We start from the raw sequence: 16,688 nt of genomic DNA on the forward strand, positions 1-16,688 counted from the left end.
TTCGGGGCGCCCCGCGATACAGTGCTTACCACGTCCGGGCGTGCCTGGTTGAAGTTTCATCGGGATTGTGCGTCTTTGTTTACTTTGGGCACGTATCTTGTATTCAGTGGCAACAAATTCCTATATCGTAAGATTTAAACATGCGCTTGGGCTAACTCAGTTACGCCTGGCTGAGTGAAGCGACAGGTTTATTACTCAGCGTTTCGAACAGACACGGTGAATGACACAGCATAAATGGTGGCGCTTCGAGCCGCTGACTGACATGAAGCCTCGCCATGCGCGCCATGTGTCAAAGGGATTCACCTGACGAGATTTTCTTGATTTTTCGTCCATGACGAAGCGTGGTTTGTTCTTAGCAATACGGCTCAGTTTCTATATATATATATATATATATATATATATATATATAAATATATATATATATATATATATAAATGTATATATATATATATATATATATATATATATATATATATATATATATAGATATGTATATATATATATCTATAGTATGCAGTACAGCGGACAAACAGACAAACAAAAACACCATTCAGGATTCGTTTCAATAATCACAGAGACCATGCGAAATTCGCCCAAGTCTACCTGTACCAAAACATCTCAATCTTCCCGACCATGCAATCGATAAACTATTAGTAACACTCTTAGAGACGGCATTTAAATCAAACCGAGAACGTGAATAATGAGAGTCATACGTTATCCACCGATTTAATACCCTCGATAGAGAAAGAAATGAGAATCCGGTTACACTTGCAGTAATTAAAGCAATAGAAAGCAATGACGGCAATAACGAAAATAGTAACTGAGTTCACTGCACTGCAGCTGCGAAGGGCACTGGAAAATGCAAAATATTTCCAAGTGGAGCGACTCTTCTTAAGTACAGCTGTCGTCTGTTTCTCTTTTTAGCCCACTATCCAACCAATTGTGCCAAGCATCACATGCGCAACAGCAACCCTGTGCACAATCGTGAGGCGCTGAGTCGACAAGGGGCTGAGTAGATAAAGGCCTAAACTTGATAAAAAGGCTATTTTCGCCCACATCGAACCGCCAGAGCCGTGCGGCGCCATCTGGTCGGGACCAATAATATGGTGAAAGGAAGGATACACAGACCTCAGACATCCTGAAGTTGAAAAGGAGAAATGGGAGAGAGAGGGGGGGGAAGGGGAAGGACGAGTGAAAGGGCGCCCGGGGGAGGCCACCTATCACTCACTGCTTTCTTTTCGTTTTTTTCCCTTTTTTTATTTACTTCCTCTCTTCCTCTCTAATTTAAGATTGTGTAAAGCTGTGCACCAACAAACTGTACTCTCAATCCTGATGAAGGCCAGACTGTGGCTGAAACGTCGAAATAAATCGCGTGGTGACTGCTCACGGAGGACCTACTTGACTACATGCAACGCTACGGCCACTCAACCACCATGCCTGCCTACACAAGGCCGGCCACAGGCGACCAAATAACATGAAAAATATCCTCAAAAAGGCATCTCCTCAATTAATAGAAATCATTCTCAATCATAGCGATAAGCAGGTAAAAAAACTGGTCGCTTTGACCCACACCATTCTCCGCGTCAGCACTTTGTTGAACAAAGAAACCACCCGGTTAAGGGAATTTGAATAGAATAAATACAAAAAAAGCATAGGCATTTGAACTGATTTAGATGAAAGCTGAGATAATTTGACATTGTGGGAAACGCTATAGGAACAGTGACAGGACAGCATCATTTAAAGTTTCTGGGCCGTGAATTGTGCTTGGTTTCAGTCAGTATTGGCTTTTATGAGAAACATAACGCTCGACATCCACTGAAGTTAGTGAAGCGTTATTGTGGCCAAGCATTTTCATTTTTTATTGCACCCGGAATAATTGAATCAGCATCACTCGCTACTTTAGACAATAATTTCGGCACATACAATTTGAGATTCTTTCCAAGGCAGATTCAAGCTTTGAGGCTGTTAGTGACGGGTCTATTGGGGAGAAGGCAAACCTTTCCTGCACGTCCGAAAAAATGGGTATCCTAAAGCTTCCTCTTTAAGCATTGAACACGACAGAAATCATGTCATTGATGCTTGCTTCCACCACTAAGTGTATACCTTTATGCATGATATTAATCGGAGAGTTTGAATTGTGGATTTATATACAGTAAAATTGATAAAGGGTAAAGTGACTTCTGCCAGTGAAGCTTTAACATATAGCTGCATTGTATGTAATAGGTGCATGCGAGTTCTGTGCATGCGAGTTCACAGATGTGGATATGAAAATAACAAAATGATTCTGTGTGCCCGTGGGATAACTACGAAATATTGTTATTCACGTGGATTTATGGGTTATATAAATGAATTGGCAGTTGGCGTAAACAATTTTGGAAGCTTTATGTCATGCATGCTTCAGAGTGGGCAATAAATTTAAATTATTGTGACCTTTTTTTTCTATTTCTTCTGCATGCCTTCTCACATGGACCGTTTCTCGATCGACGGAGCAGCGCGTTGATCCACTGGCCAATTGCCTGAGAAGGCTGTTTTACAGCTTCTTTTTATTCCTCATCGCTTGGAAGACTTCCGACAATTGCCGTTACAAAAACATAAATACCAACTGATGTGTAGGCTGTAGTCGGCAGCGCTAGGCTAGTTTAGTTTCGGCTGTTTTGCCTGGCTTATAGATACACTGTACTTTAGCTTCCGAAACAAAACTGCCAAGCTGCACTACTCTCGAACCTAGCGACCGGGATCTTCAAGGGGCAGTGGATACACTAACGTTAGCTTCACCTCGGTTCGCTACAGTACACTATAGCAACGCTCACAGAACCATGCTGCACTACTCTCGAACCAATTGACGGAAATCTTTTAGGGGGTCCTACTAGCGCTATTGCTGCTAGCCTCGCTTTTTGTCGCTTCTGTACAATCCCCGCACACATGAAAGAGCGTTCGAAGTGAGAAATTATGGGAACGTTGGCAAACGTCACGTACGTCGGAGCGCAATGGCCAAGTCTCCATGTACGTTGACTGTGGAAGTGCGTCCACCTATGATCTGTTTTCGCCAATAAAACACAGTGCATGCGCTCGTCAAACCTACGTCGAATCATATTCGCACCTTACCACTTCCTAGAAACAATAACGAAAGAAAAATTAGCGCACTATGCATGTTTTGTTGTTAATATGACCACACCAAGTGATCCTTGTTTTCCTTCATATGAAAAACTCATTTAAGCAAAACGTTTACTCTATCAACGTGAAAGGCATTTTTAGGCGCTTAAAAGCTTATAAAGGCCCGAAACCTAAAAAAGGTACTTATAGGTGCAATAAATATTTAAATAAAATGTTTGCCACCCCTTATTTGTGTTTATAGGAGAAATAGGCTCCAGTAAAAAATAGTAAACTCCAGTAAACTCCAGTAAACTCCAGTAAAACTCCAGTAAAAAATAGGCATTTTGCCATCAATTTGGTCTTTTATTATCAGGGATGTCGTAGTGGAGGGCTTCAAAAATTTTGACCACCTGGGGTTCTTTAGTATTCACCCATGTGTAAGCAAACAGGCCTCAGCCATTTCTTTTTTCAATGGAATTGCGGCCACAGCCAGGCTTTGATTGTGTGGCCTTCAGTTTAGGAGTCAATGGTTACATGAAAGGTAGACTGGTTGTGGGCTGTAGTTTTGCTTTCAATGATGCATGTTAAATATAAGAATTGGTGACAACCAGGTATCTCTGCTAGTGCACTGATGCTGTGTTTGCTGCATTCCTTATTTACTGCAAAATTTAATCACTTTAGCATGCATCGTTTTTCAGCAGCTCTGGATAGTGTTTGCTGATGTTTGTCACAATCCTGATTTTTTGCAATAATTATTTACTGTCACATGTAATATGATTTAGTTGTGAAGCTATGATTGTTGCTTCTTTTATAATCTCTAAGGCTGAATACATTTGTTATTAGCCTGTAAACCCAAGTTGTTGCGATACACTTTTTATATCGTACATGAAATGGGTAATTTGGGTGTGCAGAGCCTATCTAAAGCGCTCATAGTGTTTTGATTGCCTTGAAAATTATCTTGTGATCAGAAGTTACTGTTGTGAAGAGTGTGCTTTTAATAAACGAATGTAGTCTTTACTACCTAGAAAGATGCTGAGAAATTTAAACTTTTACAATGATAAAAATGTTCTGAAGCTTCGCGAGGTTAAGGCTGATTTGTTAATCTTATCTTTCTTCAGCCCCAGAGAAATGTACAATACCTTTTTGAATATTGTCTGTAAAATGCTCTTAACTGCAGTATAAACAATACGAAATCAATATTTCATAGAGTTTTGCATACATGTCAATGTACTTTTCAATTACCGCAGTCGTATTATGCCACACCGTGCAGACGAGGCAACGAGCCTAATTTCTGGCCTGTATAAAAAGTGGCTACTAACAGGACACATCTAGGACGGAGAATTTAAGGCGACTTAAAAGCGGCGGCGAAATCGTGACATTTTAAAGACATACAGAATAGTCACAGATGAGAAACATACAGGATGAAGCCTTGAGGCAATATAAAAGTGGCTGCTGAATTACGAAATTTGGGAAACATACAGTTTGCGTCTTCATATTGCCTCGGGGAACCATACAGTACACCAACAGGACGTTGCCATTTTCAAAGAAATAATATTAAAACGACTTATTTATAGTGAACGTATAACATTTGTGACAAGTCACTGATGCACAATCATAGTATGTTTATATAATCTTATTAACACAAATGAAAGCCTAAATATAGAGAGAAGTGTAGAAGAAATTATGGACGTGCGAGGTATTTTTGTGTGCACAACATGAACCAGTCCGAGCTCGGTTGTTTTTGTTTAGCTCTTGTGGACAACGCAGGGTTCCTACACACTTCCCAGTTCACATCACTCACATGCAATAGAACTTAGTACGAACCAATATTCTGGCTCAGCAACTATTCACAGAGGCCAAAGTGGCAACAGGGAGAACACCTAAATTTCGCCTCTAGACTCTGGGACACTTCTGAGCACCCAATTTTTGTAGCTTCATGCAACACGCTCATGGTGTCCACACTGCAAATGCATAGTTTAAACGACAGGTTTTCGGAACACCAGCTTCACGATTCGACGAAGTGTCCTCAGAGGACAAGCAGTTTATGGCCTTACAAATTACTTGAGGTGTGAATTCAATTCTTTGTCGATTGATAGGTAGATAAATGGTTTGAAGATAGTTGATAGAGTGCTGGTAAATTGTATTTATATTACCTCTAGCATGTTGATTGGGCCTCTATTGAACCTTACTAGAGAAACATATAGGTGTTTGGTGGCCAATAGTCGATAGATTGTTGGATAAATGGTTTGAAGTTGTTCGTTGCAGTGCTGGGAAACCGTTTTTATACCGTCTTTAGCGCGTTGATTTGGCGTCTGTTGAACATCATTGGGAAATCTTTAATAGTGATCGGTGGCCAATAATCGACAATTTGTTGGTACTTAGTATATAGAACGGTATAAAAATTTTCAATTCCCTGTCAGTAGGTTCTATTAACTTTTCTCAATAAAACATTAATTGATGGTTGGTATATATTTTTGTAAGGGCAATATGCCTGGCCGTGTGCTCGTCCGTCTGTCTGTCTGTCTGTCTCTTTTTTCGTCCATCCTTCCATCCGCCCGTCCGTCTGTTCATTCGTCTGCCTATCCGTCTGTCTATCCGCCCGTGTTTTCCGTTCATGCTTCTGTCCACCAGTGCATCCATGCGTCCGTCTGTCAATAAATCCACTTCTCTGTATGTTTGTTTGTCTGTTTGTATATCCGTCTGCCTGTTTGCCTGATACTGCCGGTTACGCTTGACGCTAAACAAGGTTAGAGTAAGAACAACTTCACCCCCTAAAACTATTTGAGTGCCAGCAGTGGATTTGGGCATTGTCCAGTTCCACCTGGTCCCTCTCGTTTTACAGGAATGCAGCCTTAATCTCTATAATGCACTGGGGCTACAATTTGATATTAACAAGCCACATATTCGCACTCTGTGGCCCCACACCATCAGCAATGAATATCACGGTAACATGATGGCATGACAGCAGAGTTCCGGTTGTACGATAAGCAACATTCACTCAGGCAATCGCGGCATCGCTGCAGCTTTCAAAGTGGTCACAATGCGTTTCCCGAACAACTTACAGCTGGTTGTTTATTACGAAAATAAAGTGGGGCAGTCGCTGCGTAAGGCCACTGTGAAGCCGAAGACAGGGCAACGAAGTGAAGATGGCGATAAGGTGGCGCTTGATTCAAAGTGCAGTGTTGAGAGGGAGGTATATTCGGCGTTATTCCCAATAGGAATATTAGGAAAACACGGAAACTTTCTCCAATGGAACAATTGTGGGCATGGGAGCAGCCACTGCGAAAGCATGGCTAACATGTTGATCTTCTTCGCCCCACAGGTTGTTTTGACCTTGTCAGCTTCTCTGCTGATTGCAACACGCTGCCCTGTCTCGTGCCTGTTTCTCGGTGCCGACGCCGATACGGTACCAGCCTTCCCGGACAATTCTGCGCGCGCAGTCATCGAGGCATCGTCATTGCCCTTCACTTCTGCGCACAAATGCACCGACTCCACAGCGACCCCTGGACCCAAAGACTACTTAAGGCTCCGGAAATCCTTCCCCGCTTTCAGTGGGCATGGGAGCAGCCACTGCGAAAGCATGGCTAACATGTTGATCTTCTTCGCCCCACAGGTTGTTTTGACCTTGTCAGCTTCTCTGCTGATTGCAACATCCTGCCCTGCCTCGTGCCTGTTTCTCGGTGCCGACGCCGATACGGTACCAGCCTTCCCGGACAATTCTGCGCGCGCAGTCATCGAGGCATCGTCATTGCCCTTCACTTCTGCGCACAAATGCACCGACTCCACAGCGACCCCTGGACCCAAAGACTACTTAAGGCTCCGGAAATCCTTCCCCGCTTTCAGTGGGCATGGGAGCAGCCACTGCGAAAGCATGGCTAACATGTTGATCTTCTTTGCCCCGCAGGTGTGTACATATACTCCACTGCATGCTAAAAAAAGTGACAATCGTTTCTTAGTCGTGCTCACATGCCCACGTGAGCTGTGTATTATCTTGAAAGAATGCTTAGATGTGAGTTTGCTGTTGCTTTGTTCTGGCGACGTAGAAACTAACCCTGGCCCCCCTACTCTTCGCAGTTCTATAGCAGACACAGGTGAAGAACAAACTCCTGTACATAGTGCCGCCATACTTGAAATACTCAAAGGTATCAAGGAACGAACAATTCATCTAACTGAGAGCCAAGCCAATCTAACCACGGATGTTAAAGCAATAAAAGATAACCAGGAGACTATAAAAACTAGTCTCTCCGATATATTCACCCGCCTTGAAACCTTGGAGCATGAATCGAAAACCCTAAATGCACTTCAAGAAGATATCGTGTCAATTAGGAGCTCCACCGCCCATCTGACGTCCCAACAAGAGATGTTACAGACGCGGTTGGATGACTTAGAGGATCGCTCCAGACGAAATAACGTCGTTATTCATGGTATATCAGATTCGAAAAAAACGTGGAACGATACGGAGGGGAAAGCACTTGCCGCGTTACACTCCGCACTTGGCGTCGAAATACCCCCCTCAGAGGTCGAAAGAGCTCACCGTATAGGGACGCTATCTGCATCCAAACCCCGCCCCATTATAATGAAATTTTGTTCCTTTAAAACCTGAGATAAGGTATTATCAGCGCGCGCTAAACTTAAAGAATCCGGTATTTCGGTATCCGAAGACTTTTCGACTGCGACTCGTGAGGCACGAAAGAAACTGTCTGAATTCGCTAAGGGTCTACCTGGATCCCCGAAATTCAAATTGCGCTACACGAAACTGTATGTCAACCAACAATGCTACGTATATGACTCTTTAACCGATACTGTAAGAGAAACGAGTAACTTTCCCCACCGTGAAACGCATCAACGCAAAGCATCGCAAAACAACGGCCTAGACGCTACGCAAACAGCAAACCTAAAGACACGATAGGAAAACGCGAGGGGATGTGGGCGATTGCCGCCCCCGTCACGCTTATCTGTACTTCTTGCGAACGTCGGGAGTGTGCTTAATAAACTTGACTCTTTTAACTCTATTGTAGACACGTGCAGACCTAATGTTATCGCGTTAACCGAAACTTGGCTGAATAATAACATTCGGAACACGGAAATTTTTTACGATGCGTCCCGCTACACAATTTACCGTTGTGACCGTACCCTTCGCCAAGGCGGTGGCGTTATGCTTGCTGTTTTGAATGCACACGATTTTTACCAGGTTGCTGTTGAAACCGATATTGAAATTATCTTATCGTGTGTTGAGGTGGCGCACCAGAAATTCATTTTTGCGGCATGTTATCGCCCCCCTAACGCCCCGCCAACTTTTACTGCCTCCTTACACGATGTTCTTAATACCGTAGTAACTCGCCTGCCAAGCGCTCCGATTTTCTTATTAGGTGACTTTATTTTCCTCAAATTATGTGGTCCTCCGAATCGCCCATGTTTAATTCAAGTTCCTCACAAGTTAGCGACTTTTTGAGCCTTTGCTCAACCTTCACCCTTACCCAACTAGTTACCCAGCCGACGAGAATAACAGACAGCACAGCAACGGTACTAGACCTCGTACTTACCTCACGCCCCGACTCTGTCTCATGCATGACATATTTACCCGGTTTATGTGATCATTTAATCCTTTCTTTCGACATCTCAGTACCAGCTCTAGAAACACGTAAGACAACTAAGCAAATTCGTTATTATAAGAAAGCAAATTTCGATGCCATTAACACTGAACTGTCCACTTTTCTTGACATTTTTCTAGACAATTTCGACAATCGTACAGTTGAAGCTAACTGGAACTTATTCCTGCGAAAAGTCGACGAGCTAACCAACAAATACATCCCGCTTCGCAAAATCTCTTCGCATGCCAGAGCTCCATGGTACAATGCCTACTTAAAACGTCTATCAAACCGCAAGAAGCGCCTTTCCTGTAAAGCGAAACTGCTGCCCACGAACGCTCGTTGGGTTGCATACAAAGTAGCCGACAATTCCTATGTATCCGCTGTCAAAAATGCAAAATCCAACTTTTTCCAGAGTATCTTACCTAGCCTGCTTCTAAACAATCCTCAAAGCTTTTGGCGTGTAATTAATCCAAGCACGACTGAGTCAATTAAACTGCTGGACCATAATGACGAATCCATTCCCGACAATGAGTGTCCGGTTGTCCTGAACAGGTTTTTTTGTAGTAATTTTGTGGTTTCTTCCAGTACATCTATTCCTTCCCCAAAGCTGCACGATTATCCACTCATGAATTCAATTATTATTGACACTCGGGGAATTTCTAAAATAATACAGTCACTTAAGCCCTCTTCAAGCCCAGGTGTCGATCTTATAACTTCTAAATTTCTTCAAGGTACGGCCTCGTATTCTTCAAATTCTTCTTACCAAACTTTTTCAACAATCCATCGACAGCGGGTCCCTACCCATCCAGAGGAAAATCGGTAAGGTGGTCGCCGTTCACAAATCAGGTAGCAAAGAATCTCCTTTAAATTACCGCCCTATATCCCTTACGAGCATTCCTTGTAAAGTCTTGGAGCATGTCTTGTACACAAGCATCGTAACGTTTCTCGAATCCAATTCATTTTTAACGGATGTACAACATGGTTTTCGAAAGGGATTTTCATGTAAAACCCAATTACTGTCTTTTACACACCAGCTTCACCGCATTCTTAACCGTCGCTCCAAAGCGGACTGTATTTTTTTAGATTTTGCAAAAGCTTTTGAGAAAGTGTCCCATAATCTCCTGCTCCTGAAACTTAGCAAACTTAACCTTGATCGTGATGTGTTCAAATGGCTTGAACACTTTTTGTGTGGCCGTACACAGTTTGTTGCAGCCAACTCATATAATTCCCAAGAATGTTCTGTTAATTCGGGCGTACCCCAAGGCTCAGTCCTGGGCCCCCTCTTATTTTTAATTTACATCAATGACCTCACTGATTGCGTTTCATCAAACATACACCTGTTCGCTGACGATTGTGTGATATTTAGTGAAATTAACGACACAAGCGATGTTAGCATTATACAAAACGACCTTAACGCTATTTCAAACTGGTGCAGTCTTTGGCTCATGAACCTTAATATTAAAAAGTGTAAAGTTTTACGCGTATGTCGAACTTAAACCACTCCCGCCTCGTACCATCTTAATAATGTTCTACTCGATTGTGTTTCATCCTACCGGTACTTAGGTGTGCACATTACTTCTTGCCTGACCTGGTCTGTTCACATAAGCAACATTATTAACAATGCAAACCGTATGTTAGGCTATCTTCGTCGCAAATTTTCTTCTTCACCTGCCTCTCTAAAACTACTGATGTATAAACACTTGGTTAGAAGTAAATTAGAATATGCTGCTTCAGTTTGTGATCCCAGCATGGTTTATCTGATCAAAGCCCTCGAACTGGTCCAAAATAACTCTGCCCGGTTTATCCTACACGATTACGATCGAACAGCAAGCGTTACAGCTATGAAAAACTCGTTGCAGCTGACTTCCCTTTCTTCTCGTCGTAGGTTTTTTCGCCTGTGGATTTTTCATAAAATCTTCCATAATAGCCCCCACCTTCGTGCTAATCTTTTTCTTTCACCGTCCTACGTGTCCTCTCGCATCGATCATGCGCACAAAGTTGGTATACCTATATGCCAAACAATTACGTGTTCAGAATCTTTTGTCCCACGCACCAGCAAAGACTGGAACCAGCTTCCTGGAGCGACTGCTGTGATTACTGATTATCAGCTGTTTCGCGCTGCACTAAAAAACATTGTAAACTGAGGTTACTTATTACGTGTGCCTTTTTCGTTTTTTTATGTTCTTGCGTGTTCTGATGTGTTTTGTAGCTAGAATTGTATACTAGGATTATTTAAAATATGTACGCCAGATCTCTTTTGCTCTACTTTTGTGTCCTAACTTTGTTATAAGCTAAAATTGATTATTCAGTAAACGTTGAATCCTGTACTCCCCTTTACTCACCTTCTGAATCCATTTTTTGTAAACCCACTCCCCTCTTCAATGCCTCTGGCCCTGAGGGTACAATAAATAAATAAATAAATAAATAAATTGTCGAGCAGGACTGATCACTTGCAACACGTCTTCTTTGACTTCCTCAGCTCTGTCCTACTTTATAGTGGCACACAGATCGCTATACAGCATCGTCATTGCATGTCTTGGCAATACACACACACACACACACACACACACACACACACATATATATATATATATATATATATATATATATATATGTGTGTGTGTCTGTGTATATTTGACCTATTTTTAGATGTATATATCACCACATAAATATCTCGCTCATTGTCTCGCCTTCAAAAATGTGTCAATGCTTCTTCAACTAGTGAACCGCTCTAGGTCAAGTGATGTACAGCTAGACGCAATGCTCCAAGGAAATGTGGCTTTTTTATAGCACTGCTGACAAAACCACTACCATTTGTTTGACTTGATTCTGAAAATATGAACGTTAAGTTCTAAATACGTGTTTGCGCATATTTCTATTTTTCAATTAACGTACCATTGCCTTTCAGCTTTGGTTGGCATCTGCATTTTACCGACACCTTATTCCGAAAGAAAAGGTAAGTGTATAACCTAGCAACATTAGTTTGGTCGCTAGTATTGAAAAATGAACTGATTCATCAGTTCGGTATTGAACGCAAGCGTACAATGGTGGTGAACGTACAGTGATGAGGAAGGCAAAAATAGTGCTGTGAAAACTACACTATAAACTACACGTGGCCAAAAGTTACTTTTTTAGGTGACAACACTGCATACGATTCCATATTTTGTTATGATTCAGTAATTTCTAGCGCAAGAAAAGGTATAATTTCTTTTTTCACCACACAAGCAGAAAGATAGCCCGCCCAATCTTTGATTTTATGTAGTCTTCGTGGTCTACCTTGCCTGTCACTCAATTTGTAGAGATATGATTATGCATGAAAATGAACCCTATACCACAAACCATGTAGCCCGTGTTTATAGGAGGATCTGCTTGAAGCTTAACATTGTCAGTTTTTGCAATATAGATGTGGGGAATCGACTTTATGCTGTATTTCTATACATGCACAATGAGTTGGTTGTAGAAGGCATGAAATAATCATAGTAATTACCATTAGAGCTGCATTTGTAGGTGTAACAGTGGTTCACGCGGTGTCTAACATTTGAAAACTTCTTCCAGAGAAAGTCAATGCAAAATTATTTTATTTGGTGATATATGTCCCAAATAGGCATGCCTGGATAGCCTGTTTATACATAAGGGGGCGGAATGCGCTTGATCAATACACACAGCTGAATTCTGGGTGCGAAGCAGTTCTAATGTGTCATCTGCGCTGCAAAATGAATTATGCGTATATTTCGTATGAGTAAACAGCACGTTGTCTTTTCATTAATAGCCCACTCACCGTTTATTTCAAGTGCTGAAAGATAACTTGATGTATTTACGCCCAAGGAGAATCGGCGCTGCCTAAAGAATATTTTAATGCCTATGGAATTTTTAGTCATTAATTGATCCACCAATTAAGCAGATACAAGGAGCTACCAGATACCATATTGAGACACACAAAACGTTAATCCTAAAGAGATCACGCCCTGATTTTAGCACGGTCTTCCGCTTGTCATGTGAAGCAGATTGTTTTTTCATAGTGATCTGGCAGTAGCATCTATCGCTTGTTTGAGCCGTGGTTTTCATACGATGATGTAAGTTCTTCATAAGATACAGGTGATTTGAGGGATCGTGCTGAAGAAATGGCATCACGAAGGGTATACTCTGCCGAACACTATTGTCAAAGAGCAACTCGTAAAAGATGCGTTTAATTAGAAAACATTCGGTGGCCATTCACAGGCATAAAGAATTCGTATAAGAACCTGCGATAATAATAATTGTTGCCTTCAAACGGGAACGCTTTCCGCGAAAACAGCTAATGAGAGTCCATCCATTATTATATTACACACGGAAGGATTGCCTCTAAAATTTAATAACAACTCAGCCCTTGTTGCTTATTGATTGAGCTACATATGGTGCGCTAGTAAAATGCTAGCCTTGGGGTCTTCATTGCTAGCCTCGCTTACATGATTGGTCAGACCATGGATATGTTCGTGATTGCTTGTTTGCTTGAATGATCATGTTGTTTAAAATTTTGTAGGTATCATATCTGAAAAAGTTTCACATGTGGATTTGATTTGTGTACAGCAAAGTAACTTTGGATCTTGGGTGTGTGTTTCTGAAAAAAAATATAAAAATAATGCTGAGTGGTTCATCGCTATTTGCAGCTGGAAGAACATGCGAATAATAATAAAGTCTCAAACGCAACGTATTACTGGTCAGACGAGCACACGTAACAATGACCGTGTGTGTGCCACCTAGTTACAAGGCACCTGCTGAGAGATTCTGGCTGTTGGGACCTAAGAAAGAAGGCGAAGATGAAACAAGGGGGAGCTGACCCACGACACACGTGTAGATGTTCTTGTTCTTCACATTTCCTGTAGCTTTTAGAGTGACCATGTTGGCGCCCAGTACGTTCTGAGTTTTTATCGCCGTGTGCTGTAAGATCGGCTATATTGTTCCATACCATACAGCGCCGAAGACCAGGGATATGAGGCTGAGCGGTGACACAGACGGCAGCATCAAGAAGAACAATTTCAACGAACATAATTGTCGGTGTTTGGTTAGCCTCGTCAGTGGCCGCGCCCAGCAACGTCAACAAGAGGACGCAAGCCCAAGGCTTACCATGAGTACCCTGTGGGAACGGATCATCTGAAATAGAAGATATCATTGGCACGCGCTGGAATACCAAGATAAATAACGAAGTGACCGCCATTTTGAAAAGCGACAGTGCCAATAGAGCGACACTCATCACACTGAAGAAGCGGCTGACATCCAGCAACGGAACAGCACATTTCAGTCGAAAAGCTCACGTTCGAATACGCCGCAGCAGTATACTACGAGAATCAAGAAGTAGCGATACTCACACATCTTCAGTGCCGAATCAAGGACATCAAGAATGCGCAAAGAGCCACCGGCGCTGAAAAGCTGGCAAGTATCATCCATGCTCTTACGAATGTCGGCAACGTGAATGTTGGTCCTCGCTTACCTCGACTGGAGACCGAGCCGTTCAACGGGAACATCGTGATTGGATGGCTTGCTGGAAGCAATTTGATTGTACTGCGTATTAAAATTTGGTACTAACTCAGATAGACAAGTTTCATTACTTGCGGAATTACTTGAGCAGAGAATTTGCTGAAGAAAACATTAGATTTGTGACTACAAACGCATAATATGGAAAGGCTGTCCACCTACTGAAAGACACACTTGAAAACAAACGGCAAATACTGAAAGACCATCTTCGACTCCTAAAAGAAATGCACGAGACTGGAATCTGAGGTCAAATAGCTGCGAAATTGATAAGATCAAGTTCAGATGAACCTGCGTAGTCTCGACGCACTCGGGGTGCCCAAAAGCAGCTTTTCTGTGATCCTCTATGATGCGCGACTAAAAGCACTGCAGCAAAGAAATCTTAATTTTTTTTCCCACCACCAGCACCGCTATATTGAAATTATGTTGCGAATATCAGTTGCTGCAAACGAAGGAATGGCGTTATCGTGTCAAGAGCTCTAGGTCTTGCTACATTATACCCGCATCGAAATCAAAAGCTGGGAGCGATCAGGGACACTCGAATCGTCAGAACGCACTTACAGCCGCAAGTATGTTTTGTTGGCATTTGTGCTGCAAACCGAGCATATGGGAAAGCAAAAATATGACGAATGCCTCTTTTGCGAATCTGTCAGACATAAAACAGAGAAAGTTGACGGTTCGATTACACTCGAAGGTAAAAAAAGATAGACAAGCCAAATGCATGAGGAGCTACATATGCATTATACATGGACTTCTAACAAAAGATTGTAAAAGGCGCATATAATGTAGGTTTTGCAAGAAATGGCACGCCAGAAACACGTGTAACCTACACGCAAAGGAGAAGTCAAAAGAAATCCAGCGCACTGAGAGCATTCGTTAACATAGGACAGTCAGGTCTAAGTGAAATATTGTTACCACATGTTTAATTTAGATATGTGCACCTGTGTAGCGGGGAACATGGTGGTAGGAGAAGAAGAGGACGTTTGGTTGGTGGCAAGAGCTCGCTGCTACGCGTTCACTGCGGTATACCGTCGAGTCGACCGTTACGTCTGCTTCGAATAAACCCCTCTTAGACGTAACAGAGTGGTGGAGGTGCTGGGTACGACACGTCGACGTACCATGGAGCTACAGCTGTTCGGAGTTCACCGGAGCCGTCGTCTTGCCGGTCTGCCACCGACAACAGTTGTCATGGCCCAGAGCGAAGGTCAGGAATCAACCGCCTCCACTTCGCGCCAATCTACACTGGCTACACCTAGGCATCACTACATGGAACCCCGCTCGTTCACGGGAATGGCAGGAGAAGATGTGGACGCATGGCTAACGCACTACGAAAGAATGAGCCGGTACAACCACTGGAACTCTATCGATCAGCTGGAAAACGTCGTGCTGTTTTTCACGGTCACTGCCCTGATGTGGTATGAAAACCACGAAGAGTTCTTGACAACATGGGCTTTTTTTGCTCAAGAACTCAAGAAGTGTTTTGGTGACTCCGACTCAAAAAAAAAGCGTGGAGCGGACTTTTGCTAGAAGAGCCCAGACTCCTGGAGAAACCTGCACTGCTTATATAAAGGACGTTTTTAAGCTTTGCAAGATTGTAAACCCGCAGATGTCTGAAGAAGACAGGGTCGGACACCTATTAAAAGGCATAGCGGAAGACGTTTGCAATTTTCTGATAGGCAGGGATGACCTCACCTCTGCCTCCGACGTCCAACATCACTGCCACACGTTCGAAAAATTGAAGACTCGTCGTATCGCCCCGAAATTTGGTAGGCTGGCAAATCTGACAATGGTTGCCAGCGTCGACGTGAGCCCGCCTACCGACCTTGCCGCTACTGTTCGGACAATTGTGTGTGAAGAACTGCAGCGACAAGGTGGTAGGGTTGACGAAACCATTTCTCATCCACCTACCAATCCACCCTACTACACGGCGGCACCATCAGCTCCTTTGGCACCATCGGTATGTGTGGCAGACATCAGCGAAACTGGAAATCCGCGGCCACGTCGTGACTCATTTGCGGCCGGCCAGCGCTATGGCCAACGCCTTCGGCACGGCTCCGCCACACAGAGGTGGGCAGCTCCCGCTCAGCAAGCTCGTCACCGACCCTTCACAGCTGAGCGGTCTCAGCATTGGTTCGGCGAGCGTCCTCTACCAGTCTGCTACAACTGTGGCTTCGAAGGACACATTGCCAGGTATTGCAACTACTGGCAGCCACCAAGATAAGCCGATCACCGAGATTTAACCGTTCTGGCGTTACCCGAGCACCGACATTCCCGGGAAGCACGTCTTACGAGATCCCAGGACCGCTACGAAACCAACCTCCGGCCTCTGACCGCAGTGTGACACCACCTGCCCCTCGCGCCAACCGATCACAGTCTCCTCGGCGGCGCCACTCCTCGCCTCCTACGGAAAACTAGCCGGCGCGGCCGTTGGAGGTGAGGTCGCCGGACAATCTTCGATTTCAACAGATATACCTCCGTTAGCTTCCATGCTTAGAA

General features: G+C 43.3%; 1 protein-coding gene across 1 annotated transcript in view; it reads left to right on the forward strand.

Annotated features, from left to right (window-relative positions):
- The window catches only part of LOC142765969 (uncharacterized), an 80,037-nt gene that overhangs the window by 45,465 nt on the left and 17,884 nt on the right, over positions 1-16,688 (forward strand). The window contains exon 5 of the mRNA XM_075867777.1: positions 11,593-11,640. Coding sequence (XP_075723892.1) covers positions 11,593-11,640 — 48 coding nt within the window. The remainder of the gene's footprint in view (positions 1-11,592; positions 11,641-16,688) is intronic.

This window comes from Rhipicephalus microplus, chromosome 6, assembly GCF_043290135.1.
Source record: "Rhipicephalus microplus isolate Deutch F79 chromosome 6, USDA_Rmic, whole genome shotgun sequence".
In the NCBI taxonomy this organism is placed as follows: domain Eukaryota; kingdom Metazoa; phylum Arthropoda; class Arachnida; order Ixodida; family Ixodidae; genus Rhipicephalus; species Rhipicephalus microplus.